Source organism: Psammomys obesus, unplaced genomic scaffold (genome assembly GCF_907164565.1).
Source record: "Psammomys obesus unplaced genomic scaffold, mPsaObe1.curated_primary_1811, whole genome shotgun sequence".
In the NCBI taxonomy this organism is placed as follows: Eukaryota; Metazoa; Chordata; class Mammalia; order Rodentia; family Muridae; genus Psammomys; species Psammomys obesus.
The window spans coordinates 8,390,894-8,407,838 of record NW_026585626.1 but is presented as its reverse complement, the minus strand read 5'-3'; the positions used below and the strand labels follow the sequence as shown (position 1 = coordinate 8,407,838).

The 16,945-nt window shown below is 43.1% G+C and overlaps 1 protein-coding gene across 1 annotated transcript in view; it reads right to left on the bottom strand.

Moving 5' to 3' along the window:
* The window catches only part of Kif6 (kinesin family member 6), a 288,300-nt gene that overhangs the window by 208,100 nt on the left and 63,255 nt on the right, over window positions 1-16,945 (bottom strand). Inside the window, exons 5-6 of the mRNA XM_055614888.1 lie at window positions 15,955-16,064; window positions 3,283-3,412 (exon numbers count right to left, since the gene is read on the bottom strand). Coding sequence (XP_055470863.1) covers window positions 3,283-3,412; window positions 15,955-16,064 — 240 coding nt within the window. The remainder of the gene's footprint in view (window positions 1-3,282; window positions 3,413-15,954; window positions 16,065-16,945) is intronic.

Sequence of the window (16,945 nt, the reverse complement as noted above, 5' to 3'; positions counted from 1 at the left end):
GATTTAACTCCCCAGCCCCACAGTGAGCTACACTGAAGATAGAACAATGGCAAGAGCTAAGACAGGGCCTCTAGTCCGGAGTCAACCTTGAGCACAGTCAGCATGGGCCTGTGCCACCTCCTCTGCAGCTGTCGCTCTGCTCTCAGCCACTCACCCCCTCTGCAGCGCTTACTCTTCTTCCCTCAGCCATTCACCTCCTCCGCAGCCACTCACCACTGCTTCTCCTTTCCATAGAGGCCTGTGTGCATGCTGTATCTCCTGGCTTGCTGTTATTAAACCCATGTACAGAGATATGCACAGTCATCCTAAGTCTTTCCTCGTTTACCAGCACCAATTTTTAATCCGCCTTTAGTCCTTAGGCTTCAATTATCAAAAACAGTAAGAATGTCCCAGATGACCTCATGGGCAAAACATTAAAGTACTAAATACAAACATGAAACAGAAAACAGAAAAAAAAAAAAAAAAACCACTCTGAAATGAAAACCTTTGTGAACTTTCATCCAGTTAAAAAAATCAAATCAAAAGTCCTTAAGTATATACGGCATATGTCACATAAATTCATTCTATATGAGGGTGTCAGTGTACTAACTATTTAGTTAGAAAATAAGTGGTTGTGGAGATGGCTCAGCGGGGTGTGGTGGTTTGAATGAAAATGGCTCATATGTGAATGCTTAGTCACCAGCTGGTGGAACTGTTTGTGAAGGATTTGGAGGTGTAGTCTTGGAGGTGTGCCACTGGGCTCTGAGGTTCCAAAAGCCCATGTCATTCTGATTTAACTCTCTTTTTCTCTGCCCATGATTGTTGTCTCAAGATGCGAGCACTCAGCTAACTGCTCTGGCCTCATGCCTACCTTCCCGCTGCCATGCTCCCAACCACGATGATCATGGACTCTAACCCTCCGAAACCAGGGGACCCAAATGAAATGCTTTCTTTTAGAAGCTGCCTTGGTGCTTTGCCACTGTAATACCAGGGTAATGGGTAACGTGCTTGTCTCACAAGTGTGAGGAGCAAAGTTCGGACCCCTGATGCCCTAAAAGCTGTTGGGCAGTAATAGACAGCCCGCCAAAAGTCGGAGCACTCAGAAGGTACAGCTAGGTATCTCTGAACCAAGACAGCTATCCAAATTGGCTAAATCACGGAGCTCTGGGTTTGGGGTAAAAGATCTTGCCTCAAGGTATAAAGTGGAGAATGTGTTAGCATATAGGCAGCCGGCATCTAGGTTGCTTGCTCAGCAATCTATGATGTTATCACATGCAGCCGCCATGGAGGTGCGCAGATAAAGACAGCCTGCCAACCCAAGCACACTCTCTCTGACTTTCTCTCTTCTCTTCTCTGTGCATCGGTTTCTCTCCCCCTCTCCAACTTTTCTCTCCTGAGGTGCCTCCCTCCATCTTTCTTTCTCTCTTCTTCTATGTTCTTCCATTGTCTCTATCTCTCTCTCCCTCTCCCGAACCCTAGACAATAAATGTCTGCTTATCAGAACTGTCGACTGTGTGTGGCATTTTAAGATATATTATTACAGAATGTCTTGAGGAAGACACCTACTATCAGCCTCACATATAAGCACGCATGCATGTGTACCACACACACACAAACACACACACACAAACATTAGTTAAAAAAAATCAACGAAACTCAAATAATAAGATGTGAAAAGCACGCTGCTTTCAGGGTCTGAATTTAGGTTTATCACTTTCATGTCTAAGGAGAGTGCATTCCAGAGTGTGGACACCCAGCAGAAAACAGTCATTCAACACAGACGACCTATCTTCCTACCTTCACTCGCTATCAGCAACAATATGAAATATGGAAGTCCAAGAGCATGATTATAGGAAAGTGTCAGGGCTGGGGAGATGGCTCGGTGACTGAAAGCACTGGTTGATTTAATTGCCAGCAACCACATGGCTCACGACCATCTGTAACTCCAGGGGGTCTTTCCTGGGCATCAGCTAAGCACAAGGTGCATAGTCATATATACAGACAAAAGAGCCATAAAATAATTCTCTATAACAATTAGAAAGAAAGTTATAATGATAATTCTAAGTGCCCATAAGACACCTGTTCTCACACCAACTGCACCACCATCACGACCACCATTGTCACTATCACCACCACCACCACCACCGCCATCATTAATACTCCATCCACTCCTTCGAGTTCAGTGTGACTGGACAGAGCCTCATGACCTGCCAGCCCTGGTCAGTAACTGGTCAGGGTCTGTGTCAAACCTGGTTGCTATCTAGGGGTCTCGAGACAAAACAAAGGAACCCAGTTCAATCTATGTATAAGTGTGTCCTACAGACGGCCCTGGAATATACGACGCATAACCCCCTGTGTTCCATGGTATTTTCTATGTGTCTTACAAACATTAACTCACCAATTAAATGAAAATACACAGGGACATAATCACATGCCACTAGGGTGTGCCAATCTGAAGGTAGGAGGAATGAACTGTGCCTTATACATTTCAATTTCAAAAATTATGCATCTTATAATTAAGATGCTATATAGGTTGTGGCTGATTAGATGTAAAACAATCTGTATTAAATTGAAAAACAGAAAAGTGAAACAACAGACGATGTGGCAAAGTAGAAAGCAGTGGGCTGGGAACAATGAGGTATAGGTGTCTGTCCTTGCCCTCTGAATTTGACCTTGAACTGACTGCTTTTCTTGTATGGAGGAGGAGAGATCCACCATGTGAAAGGGAAACAAATATCTAAATGTAATATATTTTCCAGCTTCCTGTCTTTATAGCAAAATAAAGAATTGATACTTTAAGAGCAGGGGTGGGGGAGGGGCTGACAAAAAGCAACTAAGTGGCAGGAAGGGTTTGTTTTAGCTCAGAAGAACAAGTTAGAGTCCATCCTTGCAGGAAAGCCATGGTGGATGGAGCTTGAGACAGCTGGTCACATCACACCCATGCTCAGGAACGAACAAGGAAAAAACATATGTACATAGGCTCCTGCTTCCCAGTTCTCAGCCTAGAGAATGGTGTCACAGTGGGCTGGGACTTCCCCTGCTGGCAGGACCATCAGCAAACCCAAAGTAGACCACTTCCTCATTAGCACTCTCTTCACAAGTGAGTCTAGGCTGTGTCAAGTTGACAATTAAAGTTAACCAGCACAGTAGGTGACCCAGGAGAAGATCTCCCCATTTCTCTGGTCCTAGCTCTCCTAGTCAGCAGCATGAGCTTTGGACAAGATCATGATGAAGGTCTTTTCGGCCAAGTTCTATCATGTCTCATAATCTTGGAAGAGTGGCTTGAGGAGAGGTGGTTGTTACCTCAGCAATCATCCTGTTGGTGTCCCCCAGGAAGAGCAGGTTCAAAGCTTCCTCCTCGTTTGTTGCCTGATGAAGAGACAGGTTTTTCAGGTGGATGTTCTGATCAGGGTCCTCAAATATTGTCACTTTCCTGTGGGGGGAGAGGGAAAGCGAGAGCACGAGGTGCTGCTGAGAAGAATTAGAAGTGTTGCAACAGGCATATATTTAGAAAATGTCTATCTAGTAGGATGTGCCGAACAAAACAAAAGCAACACTAGGCACCACTAGATTAGCACCCAACACTGACCCCCACTGGATAATGCTGGGTTAGGGTTAGGGTTAGGGTTAGGGTTAGGGTTAGGGTTAGGGTTAGGCCCTGAGGATGGGGAAAAAAATCTCAACCACCCAACTGAGAGCAGCCTGTCACTCCAATCTCCGGGTCGTTAAATCTTAAAGCACATGTTCTATTGTGTAAAAAAGCAACCCGTTAGCTTTCTACCTCTGTAGAGCGAAATAAAGTAACACCATTTTTGTTGTTGTTATTATTCTAGTTCAGTTTCTTAAGTGGGCAATAGGCAGAGCTTGTCATTTGGTGTCTTAGCATGCTTGATGTGCATGACACCCCAAGGTTTAATCAGCATCCACATGATGAAAGCCAGGACACCACTTGTCCCTCTCTGAGAGATGTCACGTTTGGTTTTTTTTTTTTTTTTTTTTTTTTTTTCTCATCAAGGTGAGAAAAACATTGTTAAGAAGTTTGTGATGAAGACTGGCTTGTCCATCAAATCCATTTCTTGGTCTTATTTCCTTTATGACAAGCCTCTCCTTCCATGACGTCTCCCGCCAGAGCCCTAGCTGTGGTATCACATCTACCATGACAACTACTTTAGGGGTGTCCCAGAGCCACCTGTTTCCTCCCAACCCTGATTCCAGAGATGGTCACTTAAAATTCTCTCCTGGTCCTTTTACAGACATTCTGCAATGAACAAAATTTGGAAAACTTCCTCTAATTCTGCTCCAAGACCTGCCAGTTGGAGTCTTAGAGCAACCAGAGAGAGCTCCTTTCCTTTTGTATCACACACAAATTTTTACAAAGACCATCTCTGGGAGGGTTTCACTCTTTCCAAATTTTATAATTCATGGTGTTGAGCAAAGGCCAGTGCCATGACGAAGCAAATGGACACTCCATTTCCTCATCATTAGAGCTTATTTATTGGTGGCAGGGGCTGATAAAGACAGCCCACGTAGGGCTGAGCACTAAAGTCTTTTACTCTCAGCCCTTGGACCAGTTTACATCTTTGCATCGGCTGCTGCCCACTGCGAAAATAGCTTCTCTGACCAAAGCTGAGAGCAGTCCAGGTCCATGGGTATCAACATACATATTTGAAAGGCAATTTCTTTCACAGAATGACCATTTAGCAAATTAACAATATCAGGTTCTACCCTAGAGACCAGGACCTTCCCGGGAATATAGGCATGGATCTCCCTTCTGAGGAACAGGCCTCAAGTACAACCACAAAGTGGTTAGCCAGCCATAACTGTCATGCCGCCATTGCTCCAGTGAGTGCATCTCTTCTTAGCTGGTGGGTTGGCATCACATCATGCAGGGTTCAACCCTGACTAAGACCATTGAAGCCTTTTCTACCACAATAGCCTGCACAGCATCTTTAGACAGCAGGAAGGAAGTTTCCTAGTCAGCTTGAGACTGGCTTCTCTAGGTTGTGCACGAAAAATGTGTGATGGCGTCAGCAACAGGGTCTTCACATCCAAGAACACATACACAACACTAATTAGACTTAGTGGGCTATAAAAAAGAAAAGAAGGAGGAGGAGGAGGAAGAAGAGGAGGAGGAGTGAAGTTTGGAGGGCGACACGAGGAAAAGATGGAGGAGTTGGAGGAAGAAAATCTGGGATGTAACTTACATTCTATAGATGTATGAAATTCTCAAGAAGAAAGAAAAGTTATTTTAAAAATAAAATATGTGACAAAGGAAAAACATATTTAGGATACAGTTACCTTTTAAATGAAGTTTTTTTTTCAAATACCATAATTAAATTTTTTTTTCCATTTTTTCAAGGAAGCTTCTGGCCTCTTCCCATGTAATTTGTGGGCGCTGAAAACACTAGCTGCAGGAAGGAAATGTGACTTGCCCATCTGCAGGCGGTGAGTCCCTGGAGGTGCTCCTCTCCTGCCGCTGACTCCTTCTCAGCCCTTTCAACAATGCCCACAAAGACGGAAAACACCCCCTTCCCTTAGCGCAAACAAGTGCACTTTGTCATTTTTTTTTTTCAGTAAGACTCATGAGCGAGTGTATTAACAATGCTCAGAAAGTCTGAAGGGTCTCTTAATTGGCATGGATGAGCTGTGTTCTATTTTGAGGAGATCTCCTCATGCCTTAGATTTTGCCTCTGCCTGGCTTAAGACACTTTGACTAAATTCAGCTTCCAGGGACACAGAAGACAGGATTCTCCCTGAACTCCAGATTTTACCAATGAAGGTGCAAGGCATTAAGCAATATTCAAAGCCGAATGCAGAAGATAAGTGATAAGATGGTGAAATATTAAAAGGGAAAGGGGAAGAATTCAAGCACTCAGCATGATGTAAAAGAATCCTCCATCTGTAAGGTGCTTGCCTAAAAACAATGAAGGATGAACAAAGAGATGCCAGAAGGGGGAACACAGAGAAAGGGAGGGGCAATAAGAACTCACCTTTGCCCTTGCCACAACCATAATTCTAGCCCTAACAATAGCCCTGCATAACCAGGGCATGAATCCTAAACCTAGCCCTAAAGCAAACCCTAACCCTTGCCTTAGCCCTAAACCTAGCACTCACCAGAGCTCTGACTGAATTCCAGGCGTAGTCCTAACTCTAAGACTAACCCTATCCCTAAACCCACTCTGTCGGTAACCATGAGGAGCAGGGTCACGCCCCCTGAGCGTCACCTTTCCCTTGGGCATCTGCACTATCTCACTGAACCCAGCAATACTCAAAAGGGTTTCTGATTTGATTGGTCCTGGTGCTATCACTGTGTCAGATTTTGTCAAGGCTCTTTGGTGGCTGAACTACTGATGCCAAACCCTTGAGGGTGGTGCACCTCAAGGCTGATTCTGGACCCCTAGTTCCCAGGCACTTCCATCTTGTGCCCCAGGGGCAAAGTTACTGACCTCTGACTGTGGCTGAGGACAGGGACAAGCCACACCCTTTGCATCGGCAAAGCAACTGAATTGTTAAAGAGTCCAACCATCTGAGACAGGCAAGCATGGAATAATGAGCGTTGGGACCCCCTTAGTTTTAGGTTATGCACACCCCTTCTTACAATAATGCATATGCAGCCTCGCTCCTTCACCTGCACAGGCTGTGCTCAGAAACCCTCCCCCAGACAATGCGCTGGAGTCGAGCTACATGTATTCCCATCTCTGAACAGTGGTATAAGTTTCCCCATCACTGGTAATCATCAAATTTAGCAAGTGTCTATTCAAATGTATTAAAGTGTATCTGGGTTTTAAGAATGAGTGGGCCGACCTTGCCTGACTGGTTTTGGGTGTGGGTGGAGAAAAAAAAAAAAAGGCCAAACTGTGTCCAGTCACCTTTTGTAAAGAATCCTCTGTTTGCTAATCCAGTATATAATAGGGTGTACATATGATTAAAACTGGATACATCATGGGAAAGGATGTATGCAGTAGAGAAAAATGATTATATAACCTAACATGTCAATCAAAATAAGGACCCACCTTCACCACATTCCTAGGAACCAGCTCGTCCCTCCCTTGAACCTCAGAAAGGGAAGCCCTGAACAATAATTAGTGCCCTTGAGTAGTCTCACTCATGTGGCCTGCTGCCAATTTTGACAGAGTATAGCCCTGTGACTTTCACTATTCCTTGCTAAGAACCAAAACCCCTGCATCTACTGCAAATCTGAGTGAGCCATAATTTTCAATTCTTTGGGTAAAGGGCCGAGAACTTGAAATGCCTGGCCCAGACCCTGACCACCAGTAATGCATTCTTCCATAGGAAGCTTCTTAGGGTCCTGTGGCCAGAGGGTAAAGCAGGCCACGTGACTTTAGCCTCGGCGATAACTGTGACTCATCAGGGACTGCACATTCAGCAAAGCATCTGGAGGGCTTACTTCATCACTAACTGAAAAGTAAAAAGTTCTGAGAGGAAGTCCCATCGTGCCTGTGTTCTCTGCCATTGTGTCAGTTAAGCAGAAAATACGGCAATCACACAGGGATTGCTGATTTACGGTTGCATTCGGGTGGGACACTGACAGCATAAGGAGTAAAGGGTTAGCTCCTTGTTGCCACCATTGCTGTCTGACTTCACTTAGATTCTTCACAGCCTTTCGTCTCTGTTGTGGCTACTCTGGACCAATTAGATACATACATTACTGCCAGGCGCTTAGCTGGCTTTGCCACTTAGGTCAAGATCAAATTTGCATCTCCCTGGGTTTTCCTTCATGGTGGTTTCAGCAGTGTGTTGTAACTTTGCTATCTTTATTTCTCAGAATATGTTTTGATGCTGTGTTTGTTCATATGTTCTGACTTCTTGTCTGTGGAGATTTTGGAAGGCAGATACAGGTGCTGACTAATGTTGAAACTCATGGATCTCTCTTGGCCAGCTAAGCACTCATTTATGGGCAGGCTCCACCTCTGGCATCCAGTCGTACTTATTTATTTATTTGTCTGCTTCATTTTTCTGAGTCTCACTATGCAGCCCTTGTTCACTTGAAACTTGCTATGTAGACCAGGCTGGCCTTGAACTCAGAGATTTACCTGTGCATGCCTCCAGTGGAGGGATTAAGGGCATGGGCCACAATGCCCAGCTTCTTGTGCAGTCTTGAGTCTCTCTCTCTCTTCCTCACCTTCTTCCTTCCTTTGCTCTCTTCCCTTTCCTCCCATTCCTTCTCCTTCTCTCCCTCCCTCCCTCCTTCCTTTTCTCTCTCTTCCTCACTCTCATTCCTTCCAGTTAGGGTCTCTTGTTATTTCTTCACCAAGTTTCTCCTGTTTTGTTTTTTTCCCTCCTTGGGCACGCAGCTTCAGAGCAGGACTGTTGGACTGTCCTTCACTGCCTGGCCTGCTCTTACTCACAGTCTCCTCTGAGCATTTACAGCCAGCTTGTCAGCTCCACCCCCTCTCAGGCTCTGGAAACCCTGCTTGGCTATTCCCTCTTGCCTGGATGCCCGCTGGGAGATGAGAGCACCCTCAACTCTACTATTGCTGGCATCATTTTTAAGGTTGGGGGAAATGAAGCTCATTGGTAAACTTTTTTTGTTTTGTTTTTTACCCAAGTTGCTTCCTTCCCCGACCCTCTCTTTCACGCTCCTTCTCACACTGAACTCATTATTTCCTCAGACTTCAGCCCATCCCTTGGTTCTGACTACAATTTTTACAGGCTTGCAAGAGGACTGTATTAGTGTTTCTTAAATAAACATTCTACTCCCAGGATGGAAACCCACCAGACTATTTATTTGATTCCTTGGAGTGGGCCTGTGAATAGTTTCCCCACAAAATGTTTCTAAAATGTTTAGACTTCAAGCAAAAGTCACTGATCGTCCTGAGTTGGACACCTAAGTGGAAAAGTTCTGCTAAGTGTACCCAGCCTGCTTAATGATGGGGAAGCAACAAGCTTTGTGTTTTCTCTATAAACAGAATCATTTCCATTTGGCTACTCGGTAGGAATTTGTAGGCTCATTGTAACTTACTGGAAGGCATATGGAGAACAATAGCCAAGTTCTTGCTTTCAATAATGGAAGCCATCAATGAAAGAGGCCGCCCCACCTCCACAACATTCCAGCACCGTCCACTTGCTTGACAGGAACTTCCCAGAAGTTACAGCCACGAATATGGACCCTCATCTTCCTGTTTCAGACAGGCACTACCATGTGATTTCTTCTCCTTTTTCTTATTGCAACTTGCAAATGTTCCATTCAGTCATGCAGGCTGTACAATGCACAATAGCATTGTGTCCATTCTGTCATGATTTTGTGTATTTTTTTTTTAGGACAGTTGTCTATCAGAGTGCTATGCAGTATCTTTTAGCCAAGATTTCAATGCTGGATGCTAGAGTCTCCTGATTCTTTTTGTTGCTGTTGTTAAGATTTATTTATGTGGTGTGTGTGTGTGTGTGTGTGTGTGTGTGAGAGAGAGAGAGAGAGAGAGAGAGAGAGAAAGAGAGAGAGAGAGCGCACTGTGCGCGCACACACACACACACACACACACACACACACACACACAACAAGTCCACAAGGGGTCATCAGATTCCCAGAGTTACAGACATTTGTAAGCACCCACCACGGGTGTTTGGATCTGAGTTCTGGTTTTCTGATGGAGTACTCAGCCACTAAGCCAGCTCTCCAGCCTGTGAGTCTTTTACAGTAATAGCCATAAAAATCATCACAGCCTTAAATGGTATGTTTTCTATTTAGGAATACTAAAATTAACTAAAGCAAGGTGACTATTTTCTGTACAGCTAAGACCAACAGTTCTCCTGTTTTGCCTCAGGAGACACACTTAAACTGTAACTACATTCCCATTATAGCATGGGACATGAGGTGCTTTCAAAAACAACTTCTATTTTCATTTAAAATTACTTAAATATAGAATAGACTGAAAACATGTATCTGTGTGCATATCTACATCTAAGTATATGGATAGTTACTTTAAAAAAAATCAAACCTTTTATTTTAAGATAAACGGATTTCATATCAGCTGCAGGAAATAGTGCAGATAAATCCCACAAATCTGGAATCTAATTTTTTCTTATGAGAACAACTTTTTAAAATGACTTCACTTTGTGTGTGTGAGTGAGTGTGTGTGTGTGTGTGTGTGTGCCGCACGTGTGTAGGCACCTGCAGAAGTTTGAAAAGGACGTCAGAGTCGAGTCCCTGGAAGTGGCATTACATGCGGTTGTGAGCCGCCTTATCTGAAGGAGCGGTCAGTACCTGCTCCGCATCCTCTCCAGCCCTTCCAATGAGAGTGCCTTGTAGAATTATTTAACATATTACGGGCAGGACAATGGCATTGAGCACTCCTGTCGTGCTGTGGTCATGTGTGAATAGGAATATTAACAGTCTGTTGCTTTCTATTGCCTGAGAATCTCGGTGTAGCCACAGCAGAACAGTCTTCAGCCACACCAGCCATCTGAGCTGTTCTTAGACAACCGTCCCTCCCCTCCTCCACCCGACAACTCCTGTTCTGCTGTCTCTTCTCCCTTTCTATCATTCTGGTGCCCAAAGAATGTTGCAGGAAGAGAACGAGGCAGCATAAGTGAGGTTTCTCGGAAACTCATCCCAGTTGCTGGCTATGTCAATGGTTAGTTTCTTTCTGTTGTTGATGGAATTTTTTTCCCCTGTGCACATTAGGGGTCAGCCTCTGCGCTGACACCTGGGTAGTGTCATATGTCTACTGTGACCACATCATATGATCATTCAGACTAGTTCCATATTGAGGATTCCTCTGTTGATCACTCTACCCTTCTTCCTCAAGCTCTGACAAACATATTCATAATAGTGTGAACACTTGTGCCTTTCCCAGGGTGCTGGCTAGGTGAACATGCAGGCTTTCTTAGCAACTTTTCTGCTGGAAGTACACCTTTTAGCTTTGTCTGTGATCTGGGGTTGGCTTCCTTTGCGTCCACAACACTGGGATGTGCCATAGTTTCCTCCTCTTCCTGGTTAAGCTCAGCTTGGGGCAAGTATGAATGAGGCTTCTCTTTATACTTGTGAGCAGGTTTATGTGTGAACCTAAGTTTCCAGCTCATCTGGGTAAACATCTAGGCACATGGCTACTAGGTTGTGTGACGGGTGTTTGGTTTTGTAAGATGCTTCTGGTTTATCTCCCAGCTATGACCATATCGTTTTGCATTGCTACCAGCAGTGAGAATTTCCATTGTTCTACAATTGCCAGCCTTTGGTATTGTTAGACTCTGGGATTTTAGCCACTCTCTCGGGTACACAGTGGCCCCTCACTGTTGTTTTCTTTAATTACAGATGTTGCTGGGCTCACTGACATCTGCTAACTTTTCATCTGCACATTTAGTCTTTAGAGACATGGCTGGTGAGATCTTTTGTCCAATTTTAAATCATCTGTTGCTTTATCCTTACTGGATTTTAAGGGTTATTATATATCATATATACAATAGTTATTAGACTGACAAAGTTATTGTTATATATATGTATGTATACATATTGTTATATGTATTAATGGATTTAAATCCACTTTTACAGCCATATGATTTTGTGTATTTGTGTTTTGGCTGCATCTATGTATGTGTACTGAGTGCATGCAGTGCCTATGGAGGGCCGAAGGTGCTGATCTCCTAGAGTTAAAGATGGTTGTGAGTGTACATGTGAGACCTGGGAATTAAACTTAGTTCCTCTGGAAGAGCATTGGATATAAATTCGTTATCAGATAGGTGTTTGTAGTCATTCTCTGAGTACCTGGCTTGTTTATTTGTTCTTTTAAAAGAGACTCTCACAGAACAACACAAACAAATTAATTTTAATGAAGTTCAACCTAGGCAGTATTTTTTTCCTTTCACCAATCATGTTTTTGGTGTTATATCTAAATACTCATTTCCTAACCCAGATTTACCTAGATTTCCTTCCATATTGTCTCTAGAATTTTACTTTGGAACTGTCTATTTAGGTCTGTGACTGATTTCATTAATATTTGTAGTGGGTATAATATGTGTATGTGTGTTTGTCTCACATTTTTATTTTATTATTGACTTATATGCATGTGCATGTCTCTGTGTGTCTGGGTGAATCAGCAGCCACACTGAAGCGAAAGACGAAAGAAGGCCACTGAAGAACAGCCTCTCAAGCCCTTCACATCTCTAGCAACAACCTGATCAGCACTCAGGGTCACTGCTAAATTCCAAATATACTCAGGGGTGCAGAGGACACAGGAAGAATGGAATCATTGCCCTTGTTCTTTTCCAGATTGGAAACAGATGACAGCGCAGCCACTCCTGACGAGATTTGATAGACTAATATCAGAAGGAAGGAGAGGGGGACCTCCTCTATCGGTGGACTTGGGGAGGGGCATGCGTGAAGAAGGGGGAGGGAAGGTGAGGTTAGGAGGGAAGGAGGAAGGGGTTTATGGGAAGATACATAGTGAATAAAGTGTAACTAATAAAAGTTAAAAAAAAAGAATTAAAAAAAAGGAAAAAAAATCCAAATCACTATTTTTGTGTGAAGTGGTAAAAAATCACCAATAAAGTCGCACGCTGTGAACATCACCAATTCTTGAATTCTAGATGTTAGACATTATAAGACTGATGAACAGTGTTTGACCAAAGCCTCTACTGTATAAAGAGGAAAGGACTTGTCTGAGACTAGCTGTGGCTCTACTCTGAAGATTCTGGCTTCTGCTGAAGCACCCTGTGCCTTCTGTCACTGGGGAGCGGGACCCTCCGCTCACACCGACTGACTCTCATCCTGTGCAGTGCCGTGCATGCACATGGCTCGGGCCCTGCTCCTCCTCTTCTCCCTCGCTGTCTCAACCTCTTAGTTTCAGTCTAGTAGATAATTTTCCCCTTGCCCAGTTTTACGTGTGCACATGCATGTTTGCCATATGAGGGTGTGCACGCACATGGTGTGTGTGCAAGGTTGGGAATCACCCTTCATTGCTCCTCCACCTTATTCGCTGAGGAAGGGTCTCCTAATGGAACTTAGACCTCATTGATATGGCTAGCCTCCCTAGGCAGCTTGCTCTGGAGATCCTGCCTCTGCCTTCTGAGTTACAGGCAGGTCAGCACAACTGTCCTCCGTCTGTGGGGGTTCTGGGGATCTGAACTCTGGTCCTCATACTCACATAGCAAGCACTGTGACCAAGAAACCACTTCTCCAGACCCATACATTTTAAGCATATTAAGGCATCGACACTAGGGAGACTACTACGCCAAGTGAGACATACTCCTTGCCCTCTACACCCCACCTCAATGGCTTTAATATAAATATATACACACGCAGTGTGGTATGGCGGGCCTGAAGCCCCATCTGCAAAAGTCTTCACTGTCACCTACTCAAGTTTTTGATGGACATCCTTTTAATGGACTCCTTAATTCTCATAGCCCCAGTGAGTAAAAACCCCTCTTACCATTCTGGCATGAAAGTGCTAATATCTGGATCTCAACTGTTGCTAAAGTGCCAGTTAATTGTTCTCAAACGCTGGCTAAAGCAAACCTTTCTGGGTGTTAGGTCCCAGGTCAGCAATGACAAAACCAACCCTTGGCAGTTCGCCTTTCAGTTCTCATTCAGTCTGATCTGAGGTTTAACATATGATCCACCTGGATCACCTTACTGCATATTCTTCCTATACCTCTTTTCTTTCCTTTTTGCAAACATCTCAGTTTTATCTCTCCTCTCTGTTTATCAGAGATAATCCCTTCACTCTGGAATGTCGCACAGAGGCTGCAAACTGCTGGATCTTGATGAGCCTAACTGAAAACGATAGTTATTGCCATCACTCTTAGTTTAAGACCCGACTGCTGAAGACACCACACTCCGGTCACAGGACTTGAAGAAACCACGCTGGGGTAACCTGGGAGCGTTGCCCCTGCTGCTTAGCTGTTCCAGTTTTGGAAGGTGTTATACAGGCTGCTGGGGGAGAAAAGTTATCAGCAGTCTTATTCAGCTGTGATCCATGTTAGCTACAATTATGAATGTTCTGGCAAGGTAAGCCCATGGGTGTAATAGTGGCATTAATGTTATGGGTATAACCAAAGGCTTTCTAATTGGATTTGAGGTCCACTGTAAACCTGGCCAAGAGCCCAGGGCTACATAGCTTATAGGTCCAATAAGTAAACGTATTACTGTTATTTTGATAAATGGACATGGTATCAAACTGCCTTCTAAATATATTGAAAACAATTTTAAACAAGATTTAACCTGGAGATGAATAGGTCATCCTAGAGACTATAAAACAAAGAGTTGATCAGAAGTAAAATGAACCTCAAATGACAAGCCTGACATTCAAGCCCTTCCTCAAACTGGTTCAAGTGGCTTCAGGGATTTCTTTCAGATGATACCTTGCTACCTTGCTATAGTGCATCTGGGCTGCATGGACAGTAAATACACTGGACATATTATAGGCAAAAGAAATATTTCTCACAGCCATAGAATCATGAAGTTCAAAATCAAGGAATTAGCTCAGCCCTCTTCTGGATGATAAGCTACCAACTTGCCTTGGAGTCCTCAACATTATGGAATGGCCAAACTAGCACCCATGGTCTTCTTTTATAAAAACAACAGCTGTGTTGAGCAGCGCCGTCCCTCAATGACCTGCACCCATGCAGAGGCCCCATCTGCTAACACCATCACACAGGTGATTAGGGTTTGACATGGGAACTTTGGTATCATGCAACATACATAAACACAGAACCTTTCCAACCATGCCCTGTGTCTAATACTGCTATTCCTATCCCCACTAAGAAGCTTTGCCTTTTTTAAAAGTAAACTTTAGTCCCCTAAGTTTCTAAAGCTATTTTCTTCCATAGAGTTGGTATCTTTCTTCTCTCTTCACTGTTATGCCAATATTTATAATACAAATAATTGTTCTCGTTCCTGACTCCATCCTGACTTTGCAATTTTATAAAAATAAAAAAGGTGATACATGAAACACCTCAATCAATATTAATGAAAGAATATATGGATTATGAATTATTTTATTATTTCTTTCAAAGTATTTTACTAATTTAACAACTTGATTATTGGATATAAAACTTGCATATTCAATAATCAATTAGTTATCTTTTTATAGAAAATACATATGTATTTCTAAATTATTTTAGAATATATTTTAAGCATAATAAAAATTAAAAAATATATACATATATTTGGGGGATGGAGAGATGGCTGAGTATTAATAGCACATACTGTTCTTCCAGAGGACCCAAGTTTTGTTCCCACCAGCCATGCCAGGCAACTCACAACCACTTGTAACTCCAGCCCCAGGCGGCTGGATGCCCTCTTCTGGCTTCTGCTGGTATCTGCACTCACGTGCACATAGCACCCCCACCAACACACACACTCCTACATACACATTCTTGAAAATAAAATGAATCTTTAAAACAATTTTTTTTCTTGTCTGTAGGCAACTTCCAATACACAAAAGCACCTGGAAATAAGCACATGAGTGATTACCAATTACTACATCAACTCAGGCAGATTTTCAAACAAATATCAACGCTGTGTGACCCTGGCAGGGGAACATCCTCTGTCAACAGATTTGAAGAGTGCCTTTCACTGAAACAGCTAGTGCTGATCTGATCAAAGGGTTATAAATGTCAGTGCTAATGACAGCAGAGAAGCATTTGAGGGAAAGCTTCCAATTTGACGTTCTCTCTCAGATTATCTTACTGCTGCATACATGGAATGGTGCTTTTGGAAGAAGGGTGTAATTAAAGGAGTATGTGGGTGTCATGTGGCAGGGGCGAAGCGCTGCCCCTAAATCCAAATGCCCGCTGAGACCATCAATGCACTCTCACGCTGACTCCCAAAGAGATTTCCCCTAAGAAATGCGTTCCAAGCAATCTTAATTCCCATCATTCCTGCTCATTACAGAACGATGCTGTTATCCAATATTTGCTAATTATGATCGAGACCAGAAACACAGCGAATTTCAAAAGAAACAATGGAAACAAAACATCTGAAAATCATTTCCTGCTGGTCTTTGTTATCCTGCTACTCACGGCAGATCTTCCAGTTTGGAGGCTTCATGTCTTGGATCTAGCAGGTCAAAGCCACATTCATTGTAGATTTCCAAGTAAGAAATATGTGTTGTGTAGATCTTGCTGCTGTCCTGATTGGAGAAGGAAAAGGCATTATTTAATGACTAAAAATAACTGTTTGGCTAGACAGAGATGCACCATTTGTCTTTGGACTTTCCTCATAGCATCCCTCCTTTGCCTTTCCATGTTATATGGTTTACATTTTCAGTTCGTGACACTTTCGAGTTGCTGTGGCCATCTGCATGAAGGGTTGTTTTTTTATTTTTTTTTAATTTTTTTTTGTAATAGCCAATATCCATGATTACAAGTTAACTTCAGTCTGTTTTATTGGATCCACATTATACATAAAATGCCAGTATCCACTTGTAGTGGGCCAAGTTGGTTGTAGGACTGAATAATGCATCATTCTGTGAACAGCCTATTCATAAAAGAGCAAAGATTAGTTATTACTTTGGTTCAAAGACTTCAGTAGCAAAGGAGTTTCTAGTCTTGATAATAATTCATTTTCCTTTACTTCTTACTACTCAGAATTTTAATTCTTTTAAAAATATTTAATGATTTATGTGTGTGTGCGCACATGAGTAGAGCTACCCATAGAGGCCAGAAGAGGACATCAGATTCCTGGAGCTAGAATTACAGGCAGTTGTCAGCCACACAAGATGGGTGCTGGAAACCAAACTCCATCCTCTGCTGGAGTAGTCCTGCTTCTAAGATGGTTTCATACTAATAACTTATGAAATAACCCTGATTTTGAAAAAAAAAAAAAAACTGCCACAAGAAAGGAATATCTACATTTCAAGTCCTACCAAAAACATCTGGGCAACAAGAAACCACTGTGGCTGTTGCTGTTGTCACTGATGTTGAGAAAGGAAGCCTCCAAATGGAGAACTAAGTGTGTGGTCAACTTGGGATTTATGATCACCTAGAGACACCCAGGTAGGCATGTCTGTGA